The sequence below is a fragment of the Aspergillus pseudotamarii genome (assembly GCF_009193445.1).
Source record: "Aspergillus pseudotamarii strain CBS 117625 unplaced genomic scaffold BDV38scaffold_52, whole genome shotgun sequence".
Classification (NCBI taxonomy): domain Eukaryota; kingdom Fungi; phylum Ascomycota; class Eurotiomycetes; order Eurotiales; family Aspergillaceae; genus Aspergillus; species Aspergillus pseudotamarii.
In genome coordinates, this window is record NW_022475066.1 from 226105 (window position 1) to 251429 (window position 25325).

The 25325-nt window shown below is 47.2% G+C and overlaps 7 protein-coding genes across 7 annotated transcripts; 3 read left to right on the top strand and 4 right to left on the bottom strand.

Moving 5' to 3' along the window:
* Positions 1 to 203: 203 nt before the first annotated feature.
* BDV38DRAFT_254834 (glycerophosphodiester phosphodiesterase family protein) lies at positions 204 to 1854 on the bottom strand. The gene has a single exon (XM_032055365.1). It carries the CDS (start codon positions 1400 to 1402, stop codon positions 491 to 493), a length of 912 nt encoding a protein of 303 aa, XP_031910681.1. The 5' UTR covers positions 1403 to 1854; the 3' UTR covers positions 204 to 490.
* A 4426-nt stretch (positions 1855 to 6280) lies between these two features.
* Positions 6281 to 6784, top strand: BDV38DRAFT_158628 (uncharacterized protein). Its single transcript, XM_032051752.1, has one exon. The coding sequence runs from the start codon at positions 6476 to 6478 to the stop codon at positions 6737 to 6739; it is 264 nt and encodes an 87-aa protein (XP_031910682.1). The 5' UTR covers positions 6281 to 6475; the 3' UTR covers positions 6740 to 6784.
* A 534-nt stretch (positions 6785 to 7318) lies between these two features.
* BDV38DRAFT_158638 (patatin-like phospholipase domain-containing protein) lies at positions 7319 to 10025 on the bottom strand. The gene is made up of 2 exons (XM_032051753.1): positions 8335 to 10025; positions 7319 to 8275 (listed from the first exon to the last, which is right to left on the bottom strand). Exons 1-2 carry the CDS (start codon positions 9772 to 9774, stop codon positions 7559 to 7561), a joined length of 2157 nt encoding a protein of 718 aa, XP_031910683.1. The 5' UTR covers positions 9775 to 10025; the 3' UTR covers positions 7319 to 7558.
* A 4447-nt stretch (positions 10026 to 14472) lies between these two features.
* On the bottom strand, positions 14473 to 15338 carry BDV38DRAFT_254842 (uncharacterized protein; the record flags this gene model as incomplete). The annotated part of the gene is made up of 1 exon (XM_032055366.1): positions 14473 to 15338. A coding segment is annotated over exon 1 (251 nt), but the record flags the coding sequence as incomplete, so codon positions are not given.
* Positions 15339 to 15735: 397 nt separating this feature from the next.
* On the top strand, positions 15736 to 18913 carry BDV38DRAFT_158776 (leucine-rich repeat domain-containing protein). The gene is made up of 3 exons (XM_032051755.1): positions 15736 to 16013; positions 16173 to 16350; positions 16448 to 18913. The coding sequence occupies exons 2-3, from the start codon at positions 16309 to 16311 to the stop codon at positions 18809 to 18811; spliced, it is 2406 nt and encodes an 801-aa protein (XP_031910685.1). The 5' UTR covers positions 15736 to 16013; positions 16173 to 16308; the 3' UTR covers positions 18812 to 18913.
* A 2222-nt stretch (positions 18914 to 21135) lies between these two features.
* Positions 21136 to 22655, top strand: glcA (type 1 serine/threonine-protein phosphatase catalytic subunit GLC7). The gene is made up of 4 exons (XM_032051754.1): positions 21136 to 21417; positions 21502 to 21903; positions 22072 to 22371; positions 22438 to 22655. The coding sequence occupies exons 1-4, from the start codon at positions 21241 to 21243 to the stop codon at positions 22531 to 22533; spliced, it is 975 nt and encodes a 324-aa protein (XP_031910686.1). The 5' UTR covers positions 21136 to 21240; the 3' UTR covers positions 22534 to 22655.
* Positions 22656 to 24008: 1353 nt separating this feature from the next.
* sar1 (Arf family GTPase SAR1) lies at positions 24009 to 25235 on the bottom strand (the record flags this gene model as incomplete). Its single annotated transcript, XM_032060546.1, has 6 exons — positions 24009 to 24049; positions 24132 to 24431; positions 24561 to 24626; positions 24737 to 24776; positions 24912 to 25015; positions 25217 to 25235. The coding sequence occupies 6 exons, from the start codon at positions 25233 to 25235 to the stop codon at positions 24009 to 24011; spliced, it is 570 nt and encodes a 189-aa protein (XP_031910687.1).
* Positions 25236 to 25325: the final 90 nt, after the last annotated feature.

Genomic DNA, 25325 nt, shown 5'->3' on the forward strand with positions numbered 1-25325 from the left:
CGGGGGTCACCAGTAAACTTGATGTGAGCATGCCTTGCAATTCCCACTGGCACCAATATTCATAAAATGCCACCCATAAGTTCAACAAGATGTAACATCTAGTTCCTTCTAGTTGGTTACTTTCGATACTTAGTAATCAATCTCCCGATTTTGGTCACACGACCTCCTTCCTTGAAGCGGTTAGTGTATGAATGTCATATCGTCTTCAGTTCAATCGATTGAGAGACTCATGGACTCCATTTTACGGGGATCGTGCTAGCCTGGATTTGTTTCCCTTTCCAGGAACTTCTATAGCGGTTGGAAAGAAATGGGGTATATACATTGTTTTGCAGATTTGACCTGACCATTCATGCCTTCATCGCGTAACGTCGATGAGTGTCGCGCGAGGGAGGAACAAACGTCCAAAGCTGCAGAAGTGAAGATATAATCATAATCAAAGTTTGTCAAATAAACGCCGGAATCGACAGCAATGATCCAAACATAAGATCACCTACCAAGGTGCATCATCCGCCGTCGCCATCCGGACAGTATCCGGATTAGCCTTCACGAAATCTAGGATTTCCCAGAAGGCATTCCTAGTACGGGCTTCGTCCTTATAATCATGCTTCTGATTTCCATAGATGATCCCGTCAACCTGAGCAACACTCAGCAGATCGCCCACATATCTTGTATCCCCCTCCGTGCTAGTCCAAGCAAAGACTTTCCCCAGTTGGCCTCTATCACTGGCCGAGCGCCCATTGCGCAACTCCGAACAAGTCGTTCCCCCACGCTCATGACAATCTCCGAAATTCTTCTGAATATTGACATGTCCATAGTCCATGATCCTCTGCCTCACTGGCAGAGACCGCGAAGTAGTAAAATACATCTCAAAGACATCCCTAGCAGAGCCACTGAGGGAAATAGCCTCGTTCTCATTCAGCGAGTGCAGGATCTCCTTATAGCCCTGACTTTCTCCGGTTTGGTAGAAGCCGTACAGGGCTCGGATGCCTACCGGCTCTAGCGTTTCGCGGACTAGATCCCGCAGGGCCTGGATGGAGCATGGTTCGTACTGCGGGCATTCATCGGGGTTCTTGATGTCCAGCCAGATGAAGGTGATGTTGGCGCCGTTCCTACGCTCTTCGGCGATGAACTGGAAGAGCTCGCGGGCGGTGTCGCCGGCACTGTTTTTCTTGCAGTCGTGATCAGCCCACCATTCGTCCGCGCCGTGGAGATCAACTTCCATTGCGTTGGCACCGTGGGAGATCGCCGCTGTCACTGCTTCAGTTCGGAGAACTCTGTGTGCGATGGCGTAGATCGGTCGCGGGCCGTTGGCTAGGGCAGTCTGCACGGACGGGGCGGCGGCCGTCAAGCCGAGCAGGGAGATGGCACATAAAGTCCGTAGCAGAGATGACAGGGAGGGCATTTTCGAGTGCTATCTACTCATATATTCACATATAATATACGATTGAAATAAGGCAGTAGTACAGTAACAACGACACTCACGACATTGAGACAGAATCAGAAAAGCAGAATAACCGGTTCCCCTTCGAACAACTCAGCAGGTGCGCATATACTAGTCTATATGCTAGTTTCACCCCAGCAACAATGAAAAAATAAATTTATTATGCTAACATAAATCTTCCAAGGCATTGGACATAGGGCTGTATGCCAAGGCCCCAGGTACTTCTTTTGCCCCAATCGGATTGGGTATCACCAGATCTCTCGCATGCCGAGGATGACAATTTCTACCATGGGAAGATTATTCTCAAAGATCGTTGCCTACTTTGTAGAAACCATGACTGATATGACAAGGGTGAGGGAGCCAACAGGGCCTAAACGAGCATTTCCGATTGGACTTCCTTCCGCTCTTCTAACTTGGCGTGGTCCTGGACATAACTCTCCTATTTATAAAAAGGTGGCAATGAATGAGACGCTAGAGTTGAGCCATTTTGTTTTGGTTCCTTCGGAGATCCGGTATTATTCGTAGGCTCCACATTAAACCCGGTGCTATAGTAACGCAACTACTAGGCTGACCCCATCCCGAGCCCTAACACCATGGCAGTTTCCGGGACTCTCTGCGCGATAAGTTGAAGGGTGAGATGAAAAGAGAGAAGAGAAGTTTCACATAGTCCAGTGGCATTACCAGTAAGAATAATCCGAGCCTTGTTCTAACAGCTAGAAACCCTTAAATATTATTTTAAATAATGGGGGATTATGATTTAAGGACATTTGCTGTTTCGAATCACAAGTTTCGAGTAACTCGCCCTACCACCGAAATAAGTATCGTGGACTAAGTAGGTAACACTCCATTGTAACATAAGTATCATTAAGTAACAAAGAACGCAATAATAGCCCTGCCAAGACAGTGGACAGGGATACCAACGCTCTACGGCATGGGTCATCATTCATAGCTCCCATTCGAGGTCGCGTGCTTCATGTCTCGATACAGTGCCGTAAATAACCAAGGAGTGGGCCACTAGTCCCACTCGTTCATATGCAGCCGTTATGTTCGCAATCCTGATAAGCATCTTATAAACGCCGTTTCCCTTCCGGTGGTGGTAATATAATATAGCCTCAGTTAATGGGGGCCAAATCGCGATAAGGAACGGCTTCTAAGTATTTACATATATCACCACGTTCCAGGCAGAATAATTCCTTTGTTATACTTCATAACACTATGCTACTGTCTCTCCTCGACAGCAGTTGTTTGGCTGACGTATCGTCGTGATCAGACCTCCCAGTCAAGTGAATGGCTCCGAACTCACGTGAAAAACAAGGGTGTAAGAATAGTATGAGCTTTGATTTGATTTGTCAAACTAATTGCACTATTTAGTCTTCTCGTTGGCTCTGGGAAATTACCCCTGTAGGGGTGGTAGACAAGTACTAGTAGATGAGCCGGTTACCCGCTGAGCTAGTCTATCTGTCTCCTGCTTTGTGGCACGATAATAACCAGGATTCTGTGTCATATGAGCTATAAGTTGATTGTCGAGTGGAATGGACTTTCTTGCTTGCATAATGGAGACTCATCCAGCTATTACTTATGGGGCTGGGTTGATATTGCCATAGGAAACGTGTTCGATCATAGAACTGGTTTCTTGAGTTCCATAGACCGGAAGTGCTTGTAAAGCGAAGGTATTATCTTACATAAAGAAGGCTCTGAGAGAGCACTAAGCTGCTGTATCCACAGCAGCTTGAACCTATTCACCCTTCGTGCACAGATGCGACCAGAAATCCGATAGGCATATCAAAAAAAATAGTGACTATGTCTCACCGAAACATGTTTAAGTATATTATTCAGGTAAGAACATAACGTATCCTATTCACTGATAACCTGCCATGTGCTGCTTAGATTGGAAGTTGTGGTCTAGCAAACACGACTTCTCCACGTGTAAATGCGATAACCGATAACTAAAGCTACTAGCTACTAGAACACAGAGAATAATTGACATGCTGTAGTACGAGTGATCTGCACGTCAAATCATTTAGTCTGTAAGGAGAAATTCAAATCGAGATCCAGTCATTGAGGGATTTTTCGAACCAATAATGTTTCCAATTGAATTGAAGCTTATCTCGAATAAGCTTAATAGTGTAGTTCAGTCAGTACCTTGAGGAGGGGCCTCTTTAGAACGTAATCTAGACCGTTAAGATTGTATAGTATGAGCCGTGGAAAATTCTGTTTACTCTAGTATTCTATCAGTTCTATAAATCAGGCCCTGTTTTACCTTGCAAATCTACCAACAAGGGTTGAGGTTGCAATGTCTTGATAAGTGGTCTGGATTAGAATTAGGGTTAGCCTTTTACACTTTGCGAGGTATAAATTTCTATCAAAAGAAGATGTGCAGGCAGGAATGTGTCAGAAACGTTATAGTACGATTGACTCAAGTACCGAACTGCAAAATCATGGGAGATATTCCAACGCTTACAATTTCTCATGGCTCACTTTTGACATATAGATAAGAATTTCTTACAGATAGCTTGAACTTCGTCCCTGGTCAGCGACCTGAATTGATTCGATCGAAATCACCCTGATGACGAGAATTAAAAGGCAAAGATAAACCGTAACTGGTAGTTTTTCTAAAAGTTGAGAAGAGAGTATCGATATAACCTCAAGTTGTTAGGATGAACAACTAAGAGCGCGGGGTAGTTGTTAATCTAAACCTTCGGCCTTAAACCCTCATACACGCTCGATGCACTCACTAATTGCGATGCTTTGAATTCAGCCCTTCTGGCCATACTGAGGTACAGCAATGTTGTATACATACAGGCCTCCTTTCTTGGCCATGTGGCAGCTATTCAATTTTTTTCTTTTAGGGACCAATTTGATCGTGTCCCATTCCCTTTGACAAGGGAATGAAGCTCTGTAGTGACTCTTAACACACTCGAAAATGGAATATCTGGTTCCTGCCAAGTTGAGACCCTTTACCAAATTATCATTTTTGCTCAGCTCCCTTTTTGCCGGCGAATAGGCTCATTACATTTGTGTCTCATAATGTCTGGTACCGACCTCTAAATCCACAACGCGATCGCCCATATCCCCACCATACCAGCCATGGTAAGACCCGCCTTGGAAAGTATGCACACAGCTATCTAGCTTGTGGCAGCCCTAATCTCCGCGCTTGTGCATGGTACGATGATGATGGAGGGAGAGGAAGAACAAAAGGACTGTCCTCACGGTTTCAGTTCGAGAAAGGCCTGAAGCTTGTATGGTATGCAGCTAATCGACAACTTCAGCGCAACTTGGGGAAGTATAAATGCACATGGAAATATTCAAGCGCATATGTTGAAGTTTTACTAGTATGCAACCTGGGACGAGTCTTTTTCTATACCACACAACAATATGTTGAAACCACTAATGCGAGACAGGACAACTCTCTCTGACTCCGGAATTCTGGGGACTGATACCGGATCCATTTGCGATGAAGCACTTTCATGCAGCTCAATGGTGGTGTCGAGATCCCACATCTCTCAATAGAGTTAGAACTGCGCTATCCTGTCCAGGAGGACAATGTCATATATCTTACCCTATCATGGATCGCATCAGGGGATAGAGACTATCACACCTAACGCCAGACGCTAAAGCCAACCCAAATCCTGGACTGTCTATCTATTTACACAATTTCCGACTGGCTCTAGGCAGTCGAGTTCAACCCATCGAGCTTAGTGAGCTGTTTCGCACAACGATTCTATGGCACAATGCACTTAACTAGACCATTACTTGGGGGCCACACATAACCCATCACATTGACTCGGACTCGACGTACAGAAAGATGACTTTACTGGTTTCCCTGATATGCAAAGAGAAGGGGCCCGTGCCTTTAGGAAGCTTGCCGGTACCACCCTATGGGATACAGATTTAAAGCACAACGCAAACTAGAAGTAATTTAGAACCTGCTGTATTCGGTGTTAACATGATTAATACCCTGCATTCGATTCCATGCCACAATGAGTCGAGGATATTGTCGTTAACTTTGCAAACTACTTCAGCAATGGTTACCGTTAAGGGGTTCCCATGTACATGGACTTCGCCTAACTTGTCTAGTATTAATTCCTGCCGGTGGCCAAATAAAGGACCAGGAGGTGTCAACGCAGAGGTGAGAGTAATTCTAGAATCGCATTATTGGAATATCTCCAAAAGGGAATTGGACTTCTCTAGTGGGATGTCTTCCCTTTCGAGGTGTTTTACCCCATAACGCTTTATAAAGGGGGGGTATACGCCGAAAACTACTTACAATATCCCGTCGGCATTAACACCAAGAATGACACGTATCCGATGAGATGTCGCGTAGTCACAATGCGGTTCAATAATCTGGGGAGTCCGTTACGAAATATGCCCAAGAAAAGTGTTGTCAGTGTTTTGCTAGCTGATCGATTATGTGGAGCTTTGCAGTGCAAGATATTGCAGAATACTCCTCTCACTACCTCTAAGCATCATACTCTTTGAAGCCTTAGTTGTTGTAGGGGTTATAACCTCGAGGTTGGCAGTCTTGAATACTCAAGTGACTGATATCCACCACTTAGTGAACCAAGGAATAAATTATGAAAAATCAAGCCTCTAACACAGAATCCCTCCCTTGATTTAACTGATGAAGACGAAGACGGCGGATAATCAGCGTCCTATGACGAGGATACTAATGATTAGGACCCCTTCCAGGCACAGGCAAAGAACTGCCCGATACGCAGAGCTTTTTTTTTTTCTTTTCTTTTCTTTTTTTTTTTTTTTTTTTTTTTGGCTAAGAGCATATACTACGAAAAAGCTAAGAAGGCACACGAGCAAATGGCACCAACAAAAGTCAACGCGGTATATATATCTAATACATCTTTATTAACTACATAATAGTATCTATCTAGTCGCCGGGATGATAGCAAGGATGACCAGGAGTCCGAGAGTTCAAGTTGTTCCTAGCATGAATCTTAGCCCTACTCAGAGCCGGCAGGGCCCAATGCTACAGGTTGACTGAAGCCATGAAGATCCTGCCTCAGCCACACATTACGTCAAATGGTTGAGTTTAATATATCTCTGTGCTGTGTTACCTTAACAATAGACCAGGTATCCCTAGCACTCGGAATAACCGGGACCAGCATGTTCCGCGCAAGTTGTTCAGAGATAAGGTACATTAACCAACAGGGATCCCTGGAACTACTAGTGGTACTCTCCGATCACGTACAAAATGCGCCACTGAGGTCGTGTACTCGCTGTAATAGACAGCGGTATTTTCAAGACGAACCGGTATCTATGAAACTAAGGTTGAATTCTGAATAACCTGCCGTCCTGATCTAGATATTGTCAGGAAAAGCAAAGGAACCAAGGGGGGACCAAATGTCAAACTGCTACAGATAGCTAGAACGAAGATTATATCAACAACCTCCTCAGAGCGAGGAATCGCAGCGGCTTGGACGGGTTATCATTCAGACCTGGATCAGCAAGGAAAGGGAGTACAACAATTTGATAAGGTTTATCTATTTCTGATGCTGGCCACGATGTTCCAGGAGAAGTTGGAAGGGATTGTATTCGAACCGATACGGGGAGCCAACAGTGCTCACCTAGAGTGCTCACAAGTGAAGCACTGGTCCGACTATCGTGAAATGAAGCAATGGTCATCGAGACAAATCTACGCCTCGGAGAGACGGGAGCGTCGGGAGAGATTTATACCAGTCATGGCAGGAGAGCAGGGCGAAGTGTTCAAGGGCAAACTATCAAGGGTACTTACTACGGCGGTTGAAGTGATATAGAGTATAGATGCGACAGAGCAAGGGGATACAGCGTTCCAGATAGCAGATCGCTTGATTATCGAGCTAATTGAATTAGCCGATGGCTCGACAAAAGAAGCTACGGACTTCCGCAAGGAACCTCTTCAGTAGCGGGGGGATCCCTCGTGACCACAACTTGGGAACATATGTATAAGGGGAATTATATGCGGAAGAATCTTCTCAAAATCTAATACAGAGTAATATAATGTACACAAAATCCAAGGAATAGTAGATATTGCTCTGGACAAATGTGGTGGTATGATGTAGTTCAACGCCATCTAATGCAAACTGTAAAAGGGAATAGATAGACAACGAAAGACGATATGAGCGATCACTCGGCCTTCTTGTCATCTTCCGCGTATAAATCTGAGTCATCGAAGAAAACAGCTGACTGTCGGCGCATCTCCTGGAAAATATTCCCCGTGCTTCTCCGTCGATTGCGTCGGCTACTCGACGGTTGTAGACGAGAAGAATCCCGAGATGACACATTGGAGTCAATGCCCGAACTATCTGACAGATCCTCTTTGGTGTCAGGCTGACGATCGGGGAGATTATGGTCAAGACGTTCTGTCATCGGGTCCGAAGGCTTGTGGGTATGGCCGCGACTTCGACGGGACTGCGCCGGGGACACCGCGGGGGAATATTGATGTAACCCCTTTAAGATCGCATTTTCGATCATGAGCCGGTTCTTGATGAATTGTATCATGGGAAAGGCGCTCTGCTGGCCCACGTTAAGCATGCGTGCCAATCGCTCGGGCGTAGGGTCCGAAAGAATATAGTAGAAATCGGACGGGATGGTCTTGGGCCAGATCGTTATGGTCCCACTAAACTTTTGCAGCCAAATCTCGCTCCAATCTTGACCCAGTGGCCGTGGTAACAGTTCTAAGTGTCGTAGGACTCTAAGCCATTTATTCAGATCCAGCTTGATATATTGTTCTATAGCAGACCCCAGGAAACCGCCGCGCCACCCTCGGCCTCTTCGGTGTGTAACCGGGCGACCAACGGATCCTCGGGAGCTGAAGAAGAAAAGATTGATATGAGGATTAACCTAATAGATGTGTCAGACTTTCTTAACTTTGACGGATCTTGGGATAGCAGCGGATTTACCTGTGAAACAATAGGGAAGTTGACATTGAAATGGAGGTTTAACGCCCTAATAGGGATATCGGTGCGCAAGCTACCATCTTTCCACTTATGTCCGAATGAGTACGGGGCGAGTGTCCCGTCGCGCTTCTTGGTCATTAGAACAACGGGATTGAGTATACCAGGGACCGCGGCTGAGGCCAACACGGCGCTCCAAATGACGCAATTAGGAGAAGTCAGGTAATTGGCCAAAATTGTAGGAGAATGAGGGTCAGACGGCACACACGAAACGTTCAATATACGTCCCGTCCGTTCGTACGCCTCTTTGAAGGTAGTGGATCCTCTGCAGAACCAACTACACTCACGGGCCCATGTGATAGTGTCGAACCGAGCACCTGTCCGCCACCAACGCCAAATCCATGACGCCATGCCTTCACTACTTGCACGTATACGATGTGCCAGAGCCGGGACGAGGAGTTGTTTCAACTCATCATCGGTCCTAGTCGCGATTAAGGCAGCAACCAAGGCTCCTCCCGATGTTCCCGTTATGATTTCGGGCAGGACTCCGTTATCCAGCAATGCTCTAGCCACGCCGAAATGATAGTAAGCAAAGGTGGCACCTCCGGATAAGCAAAGGGCAGTCCGTCCAAAATTCGTATCTAGATGCTTGAAATGCTGATACTTGTCCTCACAGCTGACCCGTTTGTTGCTCGATACCACTTGGATGCACTTCTCCACTTCGTCAATGTACTCCTGCACGAGGTTCTTAGTTCCGGAATACGTTTCACTATAAAGTCGAGGATTTTCCACCCCTGCGAAGTTGTTCTTGACACAGCCCTCCAGCAAAGCACATAGTTCTTCGGTCGCAGGGGCCACGGTCGAGCTGGAAACTCCATTTCGCATCTGCAGTTCGACATCTGTCCGCGCCTTTCGTAACTGGTTGACCAGTTTGTTGATAGTGAGATGATCATAGTACGCATATTCATCGATTTCCTTCCACCGCTGGTTTCCCAAGTGGTCATCTAGCGCTTGGGCGGCTTTCAACCAATCGTTGTAATCCGTCTGCTTCCAGAGTTCCCGCCTGAGAGATTCCTTCTTGCCCCTCCAGGATACCCATCGTTCATATAATACGATATAAAAGCGGGTCAATGCGTAGGCAAACCCAAGAACGGTAATCCAGCCAAACACAATGAAGAGAAACGGCCATTTCAGGACTGTGTACAGGACACCTTCCCTCGTTTCATCGGTAGTTCGGCGAGGCTGCTTTCGGCGGCCGCGATTCTTGCGAACTCGTTGGTAGATAGGTCGCCAATCGTTGAGGGCTACCAAGGAGCTGGTTTCGTTGTCGTTCAGCGCATTCTCGAATTGGCGCAAGTCATCAGGGTCGATAAATTCTCGGTCATAGTCCGGAATCGATTTGGGATCGTAGATGTCGCAAGCCGCAGACTTCTCCGATGAGTTCATTGTTGGATATGGTTCATGATGGATGGCAAGATGATTAGTATGGTCGAGCAAGATGTTGGGATCTGGTTGAGCGACCAATGGATCCAATGGCACGGAATCCTTGTCGGACCAGGCAAAATGTACATGTACGTCGACGTCACGTCAGAAGGTACACCGCCTCACGGTTGGACATCAGCCACAGTATCTGTGGCAGAGGAGCTTGGCATTCCGCCACCCAATCTTCCCTAGAAACCGTTGGTGTCCGTTGTTGACCCCGCGCTCGTCAAGACGGACCGAAGAACCATGGGTCCCACCAGACATGGGTTTAATCTTCTTTGACGAACCGTCTTCCAAAGTTACACCGAGTTTATAAGTTCTCGTAAACACTCACATACATACATACTTACAGTACACATTACCCTCAAAAAAGAAATGGCTATAACATTAACTAATATATTATGAACAATAATAGTAAGTGATAATCCTGGCTCTCTTTCGTTTCTTTTTTTTCCGAAGGATTCTTATCACTTGCATTTCCTTTCCTTCCGTCGAGACAAACAATATGCAGAGTCAGACCAAAGGATCAGACCATCCCTGCATGCAGACTTGGTTGGTATCTGCTCTATCATCTTTTCAACTTCCCACCAGACAAAACGGCAATCAAACCTTAAGAGTAATCTGATACATCTCTCAACCATGGGAATCAATCCACCCTTCCATGACCATCCCCACGCAACTTCCCCTTGTCTTCTCCTACAGCCAACGCGACAAAACGTGCTTACCTAAATGGCCCGTGACGCTGATAGATCGACATTGCAGAGAAGCGAAGGAGACAATCCTTACCCGAAGTATCGCATGATCACCAGCCGACGGGTTAAATTTGAGCGAATTACATAACAAAGTGTAGCCACGTATTTTAATGGAATGAAGCATGTGTCGCTGAAATCTGGGGAGCATCGGTATGCGTCCTGCCCACGCACACCAACGTTCTGCGTGGGGGAGAAAACACGCGGGATCGGCCATCTGGAATGGCTGACCTACCACGATCATGGAAATTTTAGGTCATGGATGATATCAAATGAGCAATCAATGTTGACAACTCCAGGATTCCTGTACATTACACCATTTCAACTTCAGGAATGGAACCCACGGAACTCCGATGGCAATAAAGTAGGGAACACCTTTCCAGTCGTATCTTCATGCGAAGTCTCATTTCGACTATTTGGAAGAAGTGCCGCCTCTTTCCAGAGTCACTTCACAGCATTAGCAGCTTGGGTCTCAATAGTACCGACCAATTATACTGTATTTGCGACTGTCTGTATCACCTCGCAGGATTCGAGACTGGGCCAACTGTACAGCTTTGACTATATTGAAAACAAGCCTCTTAGAACATCGAGCATTGCATTGCGGGGTGAATCTCTAGTCAGTTCGGAGATTTTTACAAGTGGCACTCTCGGAGGGGTCGTGTTGAAAGAAAACTCTTAATAATAGTTTAGAAGAAATAGTTGTTCGTCAAGATTACTGGAGATTTTTCTTTTCGTCCTTGAAGGCGACAAAAACAAGGCGGGTGGATGATTTGCAGCTACTGCTCGATATGGTTGGTCTGACTGCACTCCAGCGGACTAAACCAGTCCGAGTATGGACAATAGAAGGTGCTCTCCACTGCTCACATTTTAGCCTACTCGCTTGGGTGCCGCCGGAAGACTTTACTATCATGCAATAAAAATGCATGGGGAACGTGACCGCAGCAACAGTTGCCTGATAAGGATGTTTTTGTAACAACTCACTTCTTACTTACAGTAGTTGCGATATTTTTTCTCCCTCTCTTTCTTGATCTCACTTGCCCTCGACTTGAAACTTTACCTCTGATTACCTTTTGGTTGCGTTTCGTTCCACCAATATACTCTTCCCACTTTTCTTTATCCACTCAATTTCAGGATGAAGCGATCCGCTCTACCAGGTTTCTAAACCCGAAGCTTTGGATATCTCGGCAAATGAAGACAATGTTTGCCATTTTGGCGGTCTACCTATTTTATTTTCCTTCAAATAATAAAAAATTAATAATAATAATAAAATAAACTCCTCGCGCGATAACCGCTTGGTGTTTCATAGTCGGCTCGCATCCTTGGGACATTCACCCCCCTTTGTCTTTGGAATGGAATTCCTGACTGAATCAATCGCTCTCGTGGCTTTCCTAAAAGGGGAGGCTGCATCAGGGCTAATTTTAAAAAACCTTTTTACCCCAACACCACCACTTCATCTTCGCCCTTGTTCTCCCGCATTCTCTCTAATGCATGACGATCGGGGTCGGTGTTTTTTCCCACTGGGTACGTGTGCCACACACACACACAGACAGTACACAGTGCGCACACTAAGATACTACTCCCTCCCTTATCGACATCTCCGCTTGGCACTTCTTAGCCCTTCGTCACTTCATGAACGCAAAAGTCTACTCGGACGAACGTGATTGGTAGGAGACTCACACCTCGCGGGAGCCACCCGTTGATCATTCGAGCGGTTGACTACCTTTTGGTGGAGACCCGCCTCGTCAGATCTCCCATATCCACCAATCCACCGACTAATCGCCGGCTGGGTTGCCCTTTTGGAGGATTCACTTTGAGATGATTTTTTTTTTGTTCTTTCTTTCTTTCCCCCTTTCTTTTTTTGCTTTGCCATAGAGACAACGATGTCATAAATTGATGATCATGTGAGTGGCCCGGCGCTTGATTGGTGAAGGACAGAATAAGGAATCCCGTGCCAATACAGTGCCTCACCCTAAAGATCCAATTCTTTCTCCTCCATGTATTGGATGTACAGAGACAGTATACACATACGGCACCACCTCTTGCTCAGTTTTCTGGCACTGACGTAGGTATATGAAGGATGGAAGAAAACAAATTGCTACATTGGAGAGTGGAGGAATCATGGTGTTGTCGCCAAGAACATTCTTACCCCATCACGTCTTACACCATGATCCAGGGATCTTGCTCAACCACCCCCCTAAGGAAACCTACTCCTTACTTCATGCATAATATCGAAAGGTTATATGCTAATCCGCCAATGCAGATTACTCTTCTTTTTCGTAGGACTCCTAGCTTGCGAGGTTATGCAGAACCTGACTTGGATAACATTTTTCCTATTGGTGATACCGCAGGTCTCACTGTACAGGTACGTGCTGCAAGTCTAAGAACATACAGCTGTAGTTCGCTCGGCATCGATAGGTTAACCGTCCAGTTAATATGGCAATGCACGCCCACGGGCAGTTAAAACTGGTTTTACTACTTGATACCTCCTTCGCCTACCACCTCAAATATACTGGTAATTTCGAGGCAACATATGTATCATGTTTGAAACATGGTTGAATCGCCTGAGGTAACATGTGCATCCTCCATTCAATCCCAATCAGATACGTCTGAAGATGCGGCACGAAAGGTTGTTCTGTTTCCATATCCGGCGGCGGGTTACGGTCATGTACCAATCATGGGCGTCATCCTTTCAAAGCCACTGACCAGTATCCTTGTTACGATCGGTGTTTAGACGAGATCACACGAACGTGGGCCACTGGAGACGGAGACGAAAGTCGAAGAAGGCCAAAGGAAGAAAATGGGTTGGACCCGTGGGTCAAGTATGATGTATGTTTAATGACCTATTTTCCGATTTGGGACAATGGAGGGATGGAATTACCGAAGAATGTGTGGTGTGATGATGGAGCATGAGCGGTGTGACTGACAGGCGGATACTCATTAGTAACTTACTATGGAGTATATCGATGATACGATCGGACTACTAGTCTTATCGTTTCTTCCGATAGCGCTTGAGTCACAGATCCGTATCATTGCCTCTATCAATCATGATTCTTGTCAATTGAGATAGCAGCACTAAATGCACTGACTCAGATCGAACTCATGAGTTAAGGGCAATAAAAAGAAAAAAAAAAAAAAGCGATCGTCCATATAACATGACGGTTGATGGCTGAATTTATCTCGGTCCGAAGTAGGCTGAGGTCATTTGATACTAAAAGATTGAGGAACTAACAAATTAGCGCCCTCCACTTGAGCCTCCGAAGAATGTCAACGTCAGTGCGAGATACCGACGCAGTACTCCGGGCACTGAGAGGAAACAAAAATGCGGGAGGTACCTCCAGGAGCATTTTGTTCCGAATTTCGTCTCTAGTAGGGTAGTACGTAGTAACCGTAGGATCTCATGCATACAAGCGCCATGGATCTGCTGAAACGTTTCTAGACCTCATCAAGATGAAGCCACTACTGTATGGTCTTTTTGCATGATACCTATACTTAGGAACGACAAGAGTACCTACTAGTAGGAGCATTTGGTACTACTAAGGTACCTAAGTACTAGTGATACCCCCTATTGGCGCCATACCTCTGCATGAGCCAACTTCGAACACCCCCTAGAGCCTCTCTACCTGGTAAAGCGTCATGCAGGTGACCATGGTATGTCCGTGATTCGTCCAATGCCGACCAACTTGAAATGCCCGCCAGGACGCTATCGGCTGCACGTTGCGCCCCACCACCAATCATGATGTGTACTATCCGTACCAGCGGGTGGGTCTTCTCAACCTTAGGTCACGAAAGCACGGGTCACCCTAACATCCTTCCAACCATCACTTCCCACCCCTCCAACAAAAAGTAAAAAAGAAAAAGAAAGGAAGAAAAACAAAACAAAATAACAGAAAAGAAAAGAAAAGAAAAGAAAACCTTTTTCACCGACCTGCAGAAGGAAGGTCGAAGCCTTTTTTGAATTGGTTACAAACAAAACGAATTATTTGTTAGTGATCAGCTCATCTGCCATCGTGGGAAAGTACCTATACGAATCACATTGCGAATTGCCTGTTAGCTTAATTTATCGATAGCCTTTCTGTCGTCTTCGTGTTGACCTCTGATCAACAAATTGTTTTTAATCTATTCTCGCATCCTGGTATTCAATGTACGTACAGAAATGGGTCGACCGATCGGGATACCCGCTCTCGAGGGACTCGGAAAGTTACTCCACCTTACAGAGCCGAAGAATGTCACTTTCTGGGTTGGATGTTATGTTGATTGATGACATGACACTCTTTTCAATCTGAAACTGATAGATATTTGCCGTTCCAATGGTTCACCAAAGGGGCCAAGAGCCATTCCCCAAATTTCGGGCGCTCATGACTGGTACAGAATTGCGATAGGGATACAAGAGAAGGTTCGCAACCCCGCCATTGGAGATACACTCATTCTCTTGGTCAATCTTCCAGAATAGAGTCGTCTTCATGATTTGATAAGGACGGATGAGCGGTCGACACGCTGAGTAACGACTTATTTATACGAACCATTGTGGCCACCAGTGAGATTTACAGATAAAGGGGTAAAGGTTAAAACAATTGAAAGAAAGGAAAAAAAGAAAAGAGAAAACCATGGATGCATACGAGGTATACCGCATACAGCGTAGTATTCCCAGCTGTACCCGGCTGCGCCCGTACCGTACGGTACGTATGCATGTACGGACCTTGAGCACGGGTACAGCGGCTCGCCAACCAAAGGGAGATCAGAGCACCGATAAGAGGGTATCATTTTATATCCGTATACGATAATTAATTATATTAGTATATCGCCAGCCGCTGTTCCCTCAGCATTTTCTCTCTTCCTTCGCTTCCATTATTTTCCCTCTCAAACCCCCCTCTATTATCACGAGTATATATCTATTTATCAATTAAAACAGATTGGGTGGTTCATCATCGACATTGATCCGAATCCTTTCTTGGAGTGTATTAAAAAAAAATTACCTGCTTCTGTTACTTTTTTACGTTCTATTTTATTTTTATTATACATTTTTTTCTCCGTTGCCTACTTGACATTTTTCCTGTTCCCCAATTTAACTCAAGCTAAATTACCCTGTCATTCGCTGCTGACGCCTCTCAGCCCCTCTCAGCTGATTGATCGAGGTGCACATCCATATCCACCGTTGCCCCCCATCATCCACCACCACTAATTCCACTAGAGGGTGGTTCTCGCATTTTAGCGCCCTTGGATCCTGTCTTTTCTATCCCATCCCATCCCGTCTTCTCCTTTTGGCTGGTCACTGTTTTCAACACGCCTCATTTTCTCTGTCCAGGCGACTACGTCTTTCCTCAGCTGAGTACTGAGAATCAACTTTTGTCTCAGCTCTCTTCCTCCAAGCCATCTATCAATCATCGTCGTGGTTGGAGACCTCGTGAATTAGTACAAGGTCTCTTATTGATTATTTTAACCCCGGAGATTTTCCAGGTATGCTCACCTCTGCCTTACCTTTTTTTTTTTTTTCCTTCTTTCTTTCACCCCTCAGGCCGGTTATGATCCCCAATAGCCCTGGGATCACTACATCACGGGCATGGGAGACATGCTTCATTAATCATTGCTAACTGTTTGCTTCTCCTGACGTAACAGGTCCTCTCGCGTCTCACTTTTCTGGTTGTCAGCAAAATGTCGACTTCTGTTTTGAACACTGCGAGTAGTTGTTGAGCGCTCCTCTTCAAAGTTCGCCTGACGTGATCGTGTCTCGTTGGGCGAGGCATTGTCCGTAATGGAGAAGCTGAACAATGAAGATGGACAGCTTTTCATAAAGGTTCGTATCCCATGCATGACATAGGTCTTGTTCATTCTTTGCCCTGGCTTGTCAATAAGCTGGCTTCTTTATCCACTAACTCAGGGGTTTTATGTAGAATCTCGCCAGTTTTGTACGAACCCATGAGAAGGCACTCGCCAACGCACTTCAGTTGAAACGTCAGCCTAGCAAGAATGCGTCCACTCAGTCGAGCTCGTCTACGAGCTCGGCCTCATCGGCTTTGGCGGCAGCCTTGTCATTCGGTGCCTTGAAATTCACCTCTCAAACTATTAAACCCGCTAAACTTACCCTGACCCCTCACCACCTCTTCTACCTCCTCTCCCGATTCGAAGAACTCTCTATAGCCGTGGGCCCTATGAATGTTAGACTGGAGAATATTCATACCGACGTGTCGCAGTCCTATGTTTCCTTCCTGAATAAGCCTCAGCGGTCCAGGGGCGACAGAGATTCTATCCACTCTGTATCCAGTGTCCGTAGTGTCATGTCTGGCATGAGTGCTCTCTGGTCGTCATTCGGGCTAGGCTCGAAGGACTCCGTCTCCAAGTCAGAGAAGGCCAAAGCAGCCCTAGAAGCAGACCTTAAATATCTATACTCTGCTTTTACTAAAATCCCGTGCTTGCGTCTAGCCCCTGACCGTCGTGCCCGCCTGATCCGCGGATACGAAGAGTTTCCTTTTGATACCGCTGTCCCTCTCCACTCCTTTAAAAATTTGGGTGGACTAGAGATAATTGATATAGACTTTCGCTCGTTTTACGGCTGGGACCGACTATCCGAGCAACTACGCACCCTTACTGTGAAAAGAGCCAAAATCGAAGATCCCGCGGATCTGTTGACGGGGATAGTGTTGGACGACATTGACAAGCGTCGGCGGCGGTCGTCCAAGAATCAGCAATCGCCTGTCCTGGGGTGGAGTGGGAATACATACCCTCAGCCGGTCTATAAGTCCGACGTCTCTGGCTCTCTCTCTGCCCCAGGGTCCCCGGTGGCTGATACGGCGTTCGGTACAAGCACCAGTCCCCAGGCGGCCCCCATGCTTAGAGTAGGATCCGAAGGTGCCAGGGGTCATGCACGAACGGGAAGTATCTCGCCCACGCGCCCGGCAAGCTCCAAACACTCTTCCCACCGCCATAGCCGGCGCATACGACGCACCGGATCTGGTAGTTCAAACTCGAGTGATAACACCGGTCATCGTAATGGAAGTTCTTCGAACCTTGCTGCTGGCGGTCTTCCGCCGTCCAAATGGCAATTTTTGCGGCATCTGGGTCTTCCAGATAACTCTTTAACCTCCATCACGGCCGCCGGACTTGCTCCGGTTGCCAACACGCTGTACTCTCTTGATCTGTCGGCGAATCTCTTCACCGAGGTCCCGGACAGCCTCGCAACACTAGTTGCTTTACGAGCCCTTAATCTCTCAAACTGCATGATAGAATCTCTCCACTCACTGTCTCGCAACCCTCTTCCTGCTATAACCGCTCTTAACCTACGCGGCAACCGGCTTCGCTCGCTTGCGGGTATTGAAAGGCTTCTCTCCCTGGAAAGGTTGGACCTTCGAGACAACGACCTGACCGACCCCACTGAGATTGCCAGACTAACTAGTCTCCCTGAGATACGGGAGATTTGGGTGTCTGGAAATCCTTTCGTGAAAACGCATTCTGGCTACCGCGTTGTTATTTTCAACCTCTTCCGTCGTACTCCGGGATACTCAGAAGACATCATTATCGATGGTTCCGGTCCAGGGTACACGGAGAGGAAGCAGCTAATTGACCGGGTTGCCGAGCCCGAAGGTACACCGGTCATACGATCAGCTGCCGCGGACCACTCGGCCGTCGTCAGCAAGCCAGCCAACACCGCGGTACCGGGAGCCGCAGCTGTCGGGCCCACTGAGGGAGAAGATGGTTACACACGACGAACACCACAAAATGAATATGGCGTTGGGTCTACTCGTCGCAAGAAGGGTCATCGAAGGAGGATTGTCAACACGTCTGTGGAGAAGGCCTCAACTGATGGTAAAGAAACCCCAGGTGCGATGGTGCCTTCTGCCTTTCCCGTTCAGCATATTCAATTACCCGGTGATCCATTTGTGACACCGTCTTCCGACCGTCAACGGAGATCTGATGGTGGACCTCAGGTCGGACCTGCGAAAGTTCGAAGCCCAGAAAAAGTCGACAGTGATCCAGACCTCACCAGCCAGCCGATGAACGAGTCTTTTGTCATACCGCGGGCAGTCCAGGATCTGGACTGGAACGCGGATGGCAAGTTTTACCGGCGGCAACTGGAGGCTCTGAAACACGACGTTGGCAACACCTGGCTCCATGCGCTGGGAGACCGTGGCTGGGATCAACCACCACGGGACATCAACGTTCCTCGCACGGGTGTGAACCTCGGGGATTCAGCAATTATCCCAGCAGAGGCACTTACCCGGGCAAACAACCTACCCATTCTGAGCGGAGGCCGACCCTGAGTTGCCCATCCGTATCTACTGGTTGGCATACGGCCAAGCAGCACAAAAGTCGTTCAAGTTGGCTCGTTTACCTGGTTCCTTTCGCCTATCCATTTTTTCTTAACTATTACCATCACCCCCGTCACGTTTCATACCTGTGGCAGTGGCAGTTGGCCACTGAGTGCATTTGGTGGCGTTCTATGGCCTTTCAAGATAGCGGGCCGGATGTCTGAACATTTCTGCTTTTTACGACTACGATATTTTTACCCTCACAACTCTCCTATCTACCTACACCTTGCATTCGACCGTTTCAGGCTGGTCCATGTTATGGGAGGCAATTTATTCACGAAATTCACCGTCTCTAGACCGCATGTATTATTGTATTTGGTGAAGGGTATATGGTGTTCATAGGCGTTTCTGAAGCTTCTGTTTTCTTTTCTTTTCTCTTCTTCTTTTATCCCGCCTTTGATGATTTCCTGGCCCTTTTTTCTTCGTCTGTTTTTAACTCATCCTCTATTCTTCATCCTCTCTAATGATTGACTGAGGGGGCTTGACTGACGCATGTTGAGATGCCACTGTGTTGATTTGCTTGATGTATACCTCTTGTCTGTTGTTTCCTTTTTCTCCCTATCATTCCAGATTACCCCCTGCTCAAGTTTCGGGAGTTCCGCAGAGCAGTGATGAAGTTCGGACCTAATGCATGAGACATGAAAAGAGAAAATGTGCGAGAGTCATTTTGCGCGTGCGCGAGAGAAGAGAGTGAGACCATCTCTCCGTGAATCAATACTAGCAGTAGTAGTAGTTGAATGCAAAAGCGCGTTGGGCGTTGACGAAGATGCACTGCGTCATAGATTTCGCGTAGGAGTAAAAGTGTTGTTGGGAGAAGAATACTGGGAGACTAAGGCACGTAAGTGCTTTATGCAGAACATCTGCTGACAGGAGAAAATTCGATTTGATGGGCTGTGATGGATCGGATGTCAATTTTTTTTTTCTCCTACTGGTGAGGGAGGGTCTGCGCCGTTGAGGAGCGAATGCGCGCGCGATCGGAGCCTGGTGGCGATAGAAGTAGATCAGATGGGGTCAGATTGAAATTGATAGCATGTATTCCATGTCGGGTGGAAGAGATCTTTTCCAAATAACTGTTAGCGAAAAGGAGAGAAGAGAATCCAGTAGTCATTATTGTCAAGATAAGGGTAACATCGTTGAAAGAATTGACGTTGAAGGTATAGTTGAATGAATTGAATGATGGATGAAGGAATCCATACAATCTCCCCAAACAGACGATGGGCCAATGAGAGCGCGAGGATGGCCGGGCGGCCGAGCGATTGAAGGGAACCTTTTGGGCTTTTTTTTTTATCTTTTTTCCTTTTCTGAGTTTCTCTTCGTCTTTTTCTCTCTCTCACTGGTCGACCTGCCCTCTTTGGTGAGCCTACCCTTTGATCTCCTTCCCCGTCTCGACCCTGCCCACTCCTACTCCTACTCCTACTCCTCTTCTTCTTCTCTCTCCCTCTCTCTCTTCTCCCTGAAGAATTCAAGATAAGGAAACAAAAATAGAAAAGAAAAGAAAAATCCTCATTCTCATTCTGCTGCCCAAATAGGTCCCAACCTAGGCCGAATTATCAAAAAATTTTCAGCCGTCTGAGCGGAACAGGAAAAAGATCCCTTGATTGCCGACGCTCTCGCTTTCGTTCTCTCGCTCGCTCTCTCTCTCTCTCTCTTTCTCAACAATCCCCTTCCACAACAACCCCTTCACGCCACCACAAGATCGCTTTCGCTTTCCTGGCAAGCTTTCCCATCTCAACCTTCCGATTTACACGGCTTTTCGGCCATTCTATCGCAACCTCTTTTCCCCAAAAAGGGAAATTTAATAGCCCCGTCGAGTTTTCCGCCTAAGGTTTCTGGTCAACAACTTATTTTTTTTTTCTTTTTGCTCGTCCAGTCTTTGAGGCTTCGTCTCATCGCTCGGAATTCGCTTCACCTCATTCTCACCGTGCGTCATCTACGATCTGAAGGGGAGTGTTTGATCTTCACACCTCGTCTGGCTCCTCGCCAGATTCCCCGATTGTACAAGGCCGTTTGGCCTGTTTCCGTTTCCATATCTTGTTGTTCCCTTTAGATCCGTTTGGTAAGCGCTCCACCCCTCTTTCATTGCTGCCTCAACCACGACGAGCCCGAGCGCATTGTTCACGCGTTTTTCTCCGGGCCTTGACCAGACCCATCGAAATTTTCTATCCTCCATGACCGGAGAAGGATGCTAATAGTTTAGTTATCACAGTATAGACGCCGCGTCATTGTAACAAGCGTTTCGCGAACTACTCTTTATCCTTCCTTTTCTTTTCTTTTTTTCTTTTTTCCCGTTTCTTTCTTTCCGTCATTGCCTACGCTCGTGTGCATTATCTACTCTTTGCTTTTCTTTCATTCCCGTCGTCTCTCATTAGAGCCCCGTCGCCATGGCTGATCAGGAAGTGGATTTGGACTCGATCATTGATAGATTGTTGGAGGTGAGGGGTAGCCGCCCTGGAAAGCAGGTTCAGTTGTTGGAATCAGAGATTCGTTATCTCTGCACCAAGGCTCGGGAAATTTTCATCTCGCAACCCATCTTGCTAGAGTTGGAAGCGCCAATCAAGGTAACGCTGCGGCCCTGTCTCCTGAGCCGGAATCTTGGGTAACAATGGCATTGTCCCTGAGGGCTAACATGTTGGCGCGGTCAGATTTGCGGTGATATTCACGGCCAATACTACGATCTTTTGCGTCTTTTCGAATACGGTGGATTCCCGCCCGAGGCCAACTACCTATTCCTTGGAGACTACGTGGACCGTGGCAAGCAGTCCCTCGAGACCATCTGTCTACTCCTGGCATACAAGATCAAGTACCCCGAAAACTTTTTTGTTCTCCGTGGAAACCACGAATGCGCGTCCATCAACCGTATCTACGGCTTCTACGATGAATGTAAGCGGAGGTATAACATCAAGCTGTGGAAGACTTTCACCGATTGCTTCAACTGCCTCCCCATTGCGGCTATCATTGATGAGAAGATCTTCACCATGCACGGTGGTCTGAGCCCCGATCTGAACTCCATGGAGCAAATTCGTCGTGTGATGCGTCCCACCGATGTAAGTGCCCCTCTGTTACCCCACCCCCCCGCCCGTCGTGGTTATCGGTTGGAGATTTTTCTTTGCCCTCTGGCAGTTCAACCGGGTGTCACGATGGGTTCTCCCCTTGATCCAAATCCCTCTCGCCTGGCTCCTGAAGCTCAAGGCTTGGCCTGCTAACGAGAACAGATTCCTGACTGCGGTCTCCTGTGCGATCTGCTGTGGTCCGATCCGGACAAGGACATCACGGGCTGGAGTGAAAACGACCGAGGTGTTTCGTTCACGTTTGGTCCCGATGTCGTCTCCCGTTTCCTCCAGAAGCATGATATGGATTTGATTTGCCGTGCACACCAAGTGGTCGAGGACGGCTATGAGTTCTTCTCCAAGCGTCAACTCGTCACGCTTTTCAGTGCCCCCAACTATTGTGGAGAGTTTGACAACGCTGGTGCCATGATGAGTGTCGATGAGAGTCTACTCTGTTCCTTCCAGGTATGTTGCCGCTCACGTTGCCCCGCTCAATGTGACGATGCAGGAAAGCTAATCTATTCCTCGCAGATCTTGAAACCAGCAGAAAAGAAACAAAAGTACGTTTACGGGGGCATGAGCTCAAACAGGCCCGTCACTCCTCCGCGAAAGCAAAAGAAGAAGTAAGACATACGAGCTTTTCCATGTGCAGCAGGTTCGGACGGAGATAAACACAACATACCCACCCACTCATCACCACACGAGACCGGATCCAGATCCCCCGCATCATCGATGGCCAATGCATTAGACGGTCGGAAGCAGCAGATACAACAGGTCACCCGAAAGAGCCTTACGATATGCAGAGCGTCATTTCCTCCCCCGCATACCACCTCCAGCGACTCCGAGTGATTTCTTTTCCTTTGCGCTGAATATGTTATTTTCCCTATCTCTTTATATGGAAGGTATTCTGCTCCCGTCGGGGTCGGTGTTTTACTCTTTTTTCTTTTTTTTTCTTTACTTTCTATTTCCTTGTTTATTTTCACTTCTTTTCCTTTTCCTTTTGACTCTTGTCTTGTCCGAATCATTTACTGAGGGAGGGAAAGCGACGGGCTGCATCTGGTGTTCTCCGTTTGCGCTTTTTTGAAAATCTTCCTGTGAGTGTAATGCCAACCAAATAAGCAACGACATGTCCATGTCTTTGAACTGCAAGATCCATCCCATCCCCCAATAGTCGTCCTTGCCTACCCTGCCCTTCTACTCTCCATAACCCTTTGCCCAGTGGACCCGTAATGGATCTCCCGAGGGTCTTGTGAAGCGGCCCCGTGCATGAACTCGAATGGATTGGATGACTTGACGATAACGAACACCGCATGCCATCATATCAGCACATCATGTATCCCTTATCCATGTCCATGATGAGTCCATGTTATTGGTTGATTGATTCTTTTCATCTAGTGGCAAAAGAAACCCAACATTTGATGCGACGACGGTCTGTTGCTCTCTCCCCCCCATATTCCTCTTCCTGGCTAGTCTGCAGAGGTGGTGGAGATTTTTCGGATCAATCCATTCCATTCAATGTATTACTGTATTTTAGAGGCATAATTATCGGACTTGTCGATCTCTTTCTTTCTTTTTTTCTCATTTTAGTAAATAACTTCATTGGTAAGGGGAGGGTTGGATATTTGGATCGCTGTCTACTGTCAGTATTCATGCCCCCTTCTAGCGGTATATATACATCGCGGTATTTGAAGGGTAAAGGGTTGTTTACCTTTACTATCTACAAATATATTCACGATTTTCCTGAACTGCTACCTAGTCCACAAAACCTCGAAATTCTCAATGATAAGCTGTGATATCACTCGTTGTGTTGGCCCCGAGCCACCGTATAACGCTACGGTTTCAGATGATAATAAAGAGCAAAGAAACGGAGGGAAGCCAAAGGAAAAGAAAATTAGACCTAGTAAATAGCTAATTCAAACAAGCTAAAATCGATTGACGATTGATCATAATCAATTACATGCCACCGAAACCAGGAGAGACGATGTGCGAGATATCAAAATAGAAAGAAGTACTCCGTCCAGTCCATCTACTCATGAACTCCCTCCCCCTTTGTAATGTTTCCGCTCAAGCTTGCCTACGATTTTTATTTTTCTTTTTCAAGCTTAAACGTATTGAGACAGCCACCTGATACCCTCACCGTAACCTGTGATTGATTAGTTGTTGTGTTTCCCATGGAATGTGACGGATAGATTAGAAACGAGGCTGAGGGGCTTGGCAGGACTCACCCTGTCTCATCACGACACTGCACATGAAGACCTCGATCGGTCGGATGCCCTCGAGCGGCACCTTGCCCTTTCCTGTGGTCTGGTAGAGTCCCAGCTGGTGTCTGAGTTCGTCCTCGCTGACGGCGTCGGGGTGGTCAATCTTGTTGCCGAGAATGAGGAAGGGGACCTTGGCGAGCTCCTCCATGGCGAGGAGGGCGTCGAGCTCGGCCTTGGACTCGGGGAAACGCTCGTGGTCCTTGGCGTCAACGAGGAAAACGATACCGCTCACTTCGGGGAAGTAGTCCTTCCAGAGACGACGGGCTGTACTCGGAGTGCGTTGTCAGATGTTGATTCACCCGATGGAAGGAGTATGGTGCGAATTGATTGGGGATAAAGCGTAGATATGAAGAGGGATAGATAGGTAAGGTAAAATGTGTCTTATCCACTTACCCTGCTGGTGACCACCCAAGTCAAAAGTAGTGAAGCGGTTGTTTCCAATAGCAAGCTCCTCCGACGCTGTTGTTGGTGCCCGGTTAGTCTTTGTACCAATTTGCCACCCGATTCTAGTCCCCCGGTAAATCGACCAGTGCCACGTCCACATCGTTTTGAGGTCAAGGATAACATACTCGGATGAGCGGTAGGCTGGAGAACGGCAACCCGGTCGTTCTAATATTTCCCTTGCGTTAGCATATGGCCTAAACTGTCTTTCATTTCCTGCACCGCAATTGAGCGGCGGCGTCACACTGCGCCTGGGTCTACGGTGGCGGGAGCGGGAGAGGACGTGCAGGGGTAGGTACACACCTTCAACATGTGCAGAAGAGTCGTCTTTCCGGCATTGTCGAGGCCGAGGAAAAGGAGCTTGGCGTGCTTGTTGAGCAGGCCGAGGGAGGCCAAGATATCGTAGACTGTGCGGAGGGGACCATCAGCGACTGCATTTCTTTCATCGACGGTATCTCAAGGAAGAAGATGGCCAGGTAGTGGATGGGATTAAGAAGAGATCCATTCCGAAGGGGGTATAATGGAGTTTTGCATTTGGGTATGCAGATCGACTTGTTCAAAAACAAGCGGCCGACCGGGCAGACTGGAAACGGGGGAATAGCACGTACACCAGTTAACGATCCACATGGTGAGATCGATTCAGTCCGGACGGGTAGGTACTGAAGATCGGTGATATGGAGTGCGAAGCTGCGAAGGCTGGAGCGCTGGCGGTGAGGT

Coding starts and splice junctions, on each gene's coding strand:
- BDV38DRAFT_254834 (XM_032055365.1), bottom strand. CDS start 1,402: ATGCCCTCCCTGTCATCTCTGCTACGGACTTTATGTGCCATCTCCCTG.
- BDV38DRAFT_158628 (XM_032051752.1), top strand. CDS start 6,476: ATGGTTGAGTTTAATATATCTCTGTGCTGTGTTACCTTAACAATAGAC.
- BDV38DRAFT_158638 (XM_032051753.1), bottom strand. CDS start 9,774: ATGAACTCATCGGAGAAGTCTGCGGCTTGCGACATCTACGATCCCAAA. Junction 8,276..8,334: donor ACTTCCCTATTGTTTCACAG/GTAAATCCGCTG, acceptor CACATCTATTAG/GTTAATCCTCATATCAATCT.
- BDV38DRAFT_158776 (XM_032051755.1), top strand. CDS start 16,309: ATGGAGAAGCTGAACAATGAAGATGGACAGCTTTTCATAAAG. Junction 16,351..16,447: donor ATGGACAGCTTTTCATAAAG/GTTCGTATCCCA, acceptor GGTTTTATGTAG/AATCTCGCCAGTTTTGTACG.
- glcA (XM_032051754.1), top strand. CDS start 21,241: ATGGCTGATCAGGAAGTGGATTTGGACTCGATCATTGATAGATTGTTG. Junction 21,418..21,501: donor AGTTGGAAGCGCCAATCAAG/GTAACGCTGCGG, acceptor TGGCGCGGTCAG/ATTTGCGGTGATATTCACGG. Junction 22,372..22,437: donor GTCTACTCTGTTCCTTCCAG/GTATGTTGCCGC, acceptor TATTCCTCGCAG/ATCTTGAAACCAGCAGAAAA.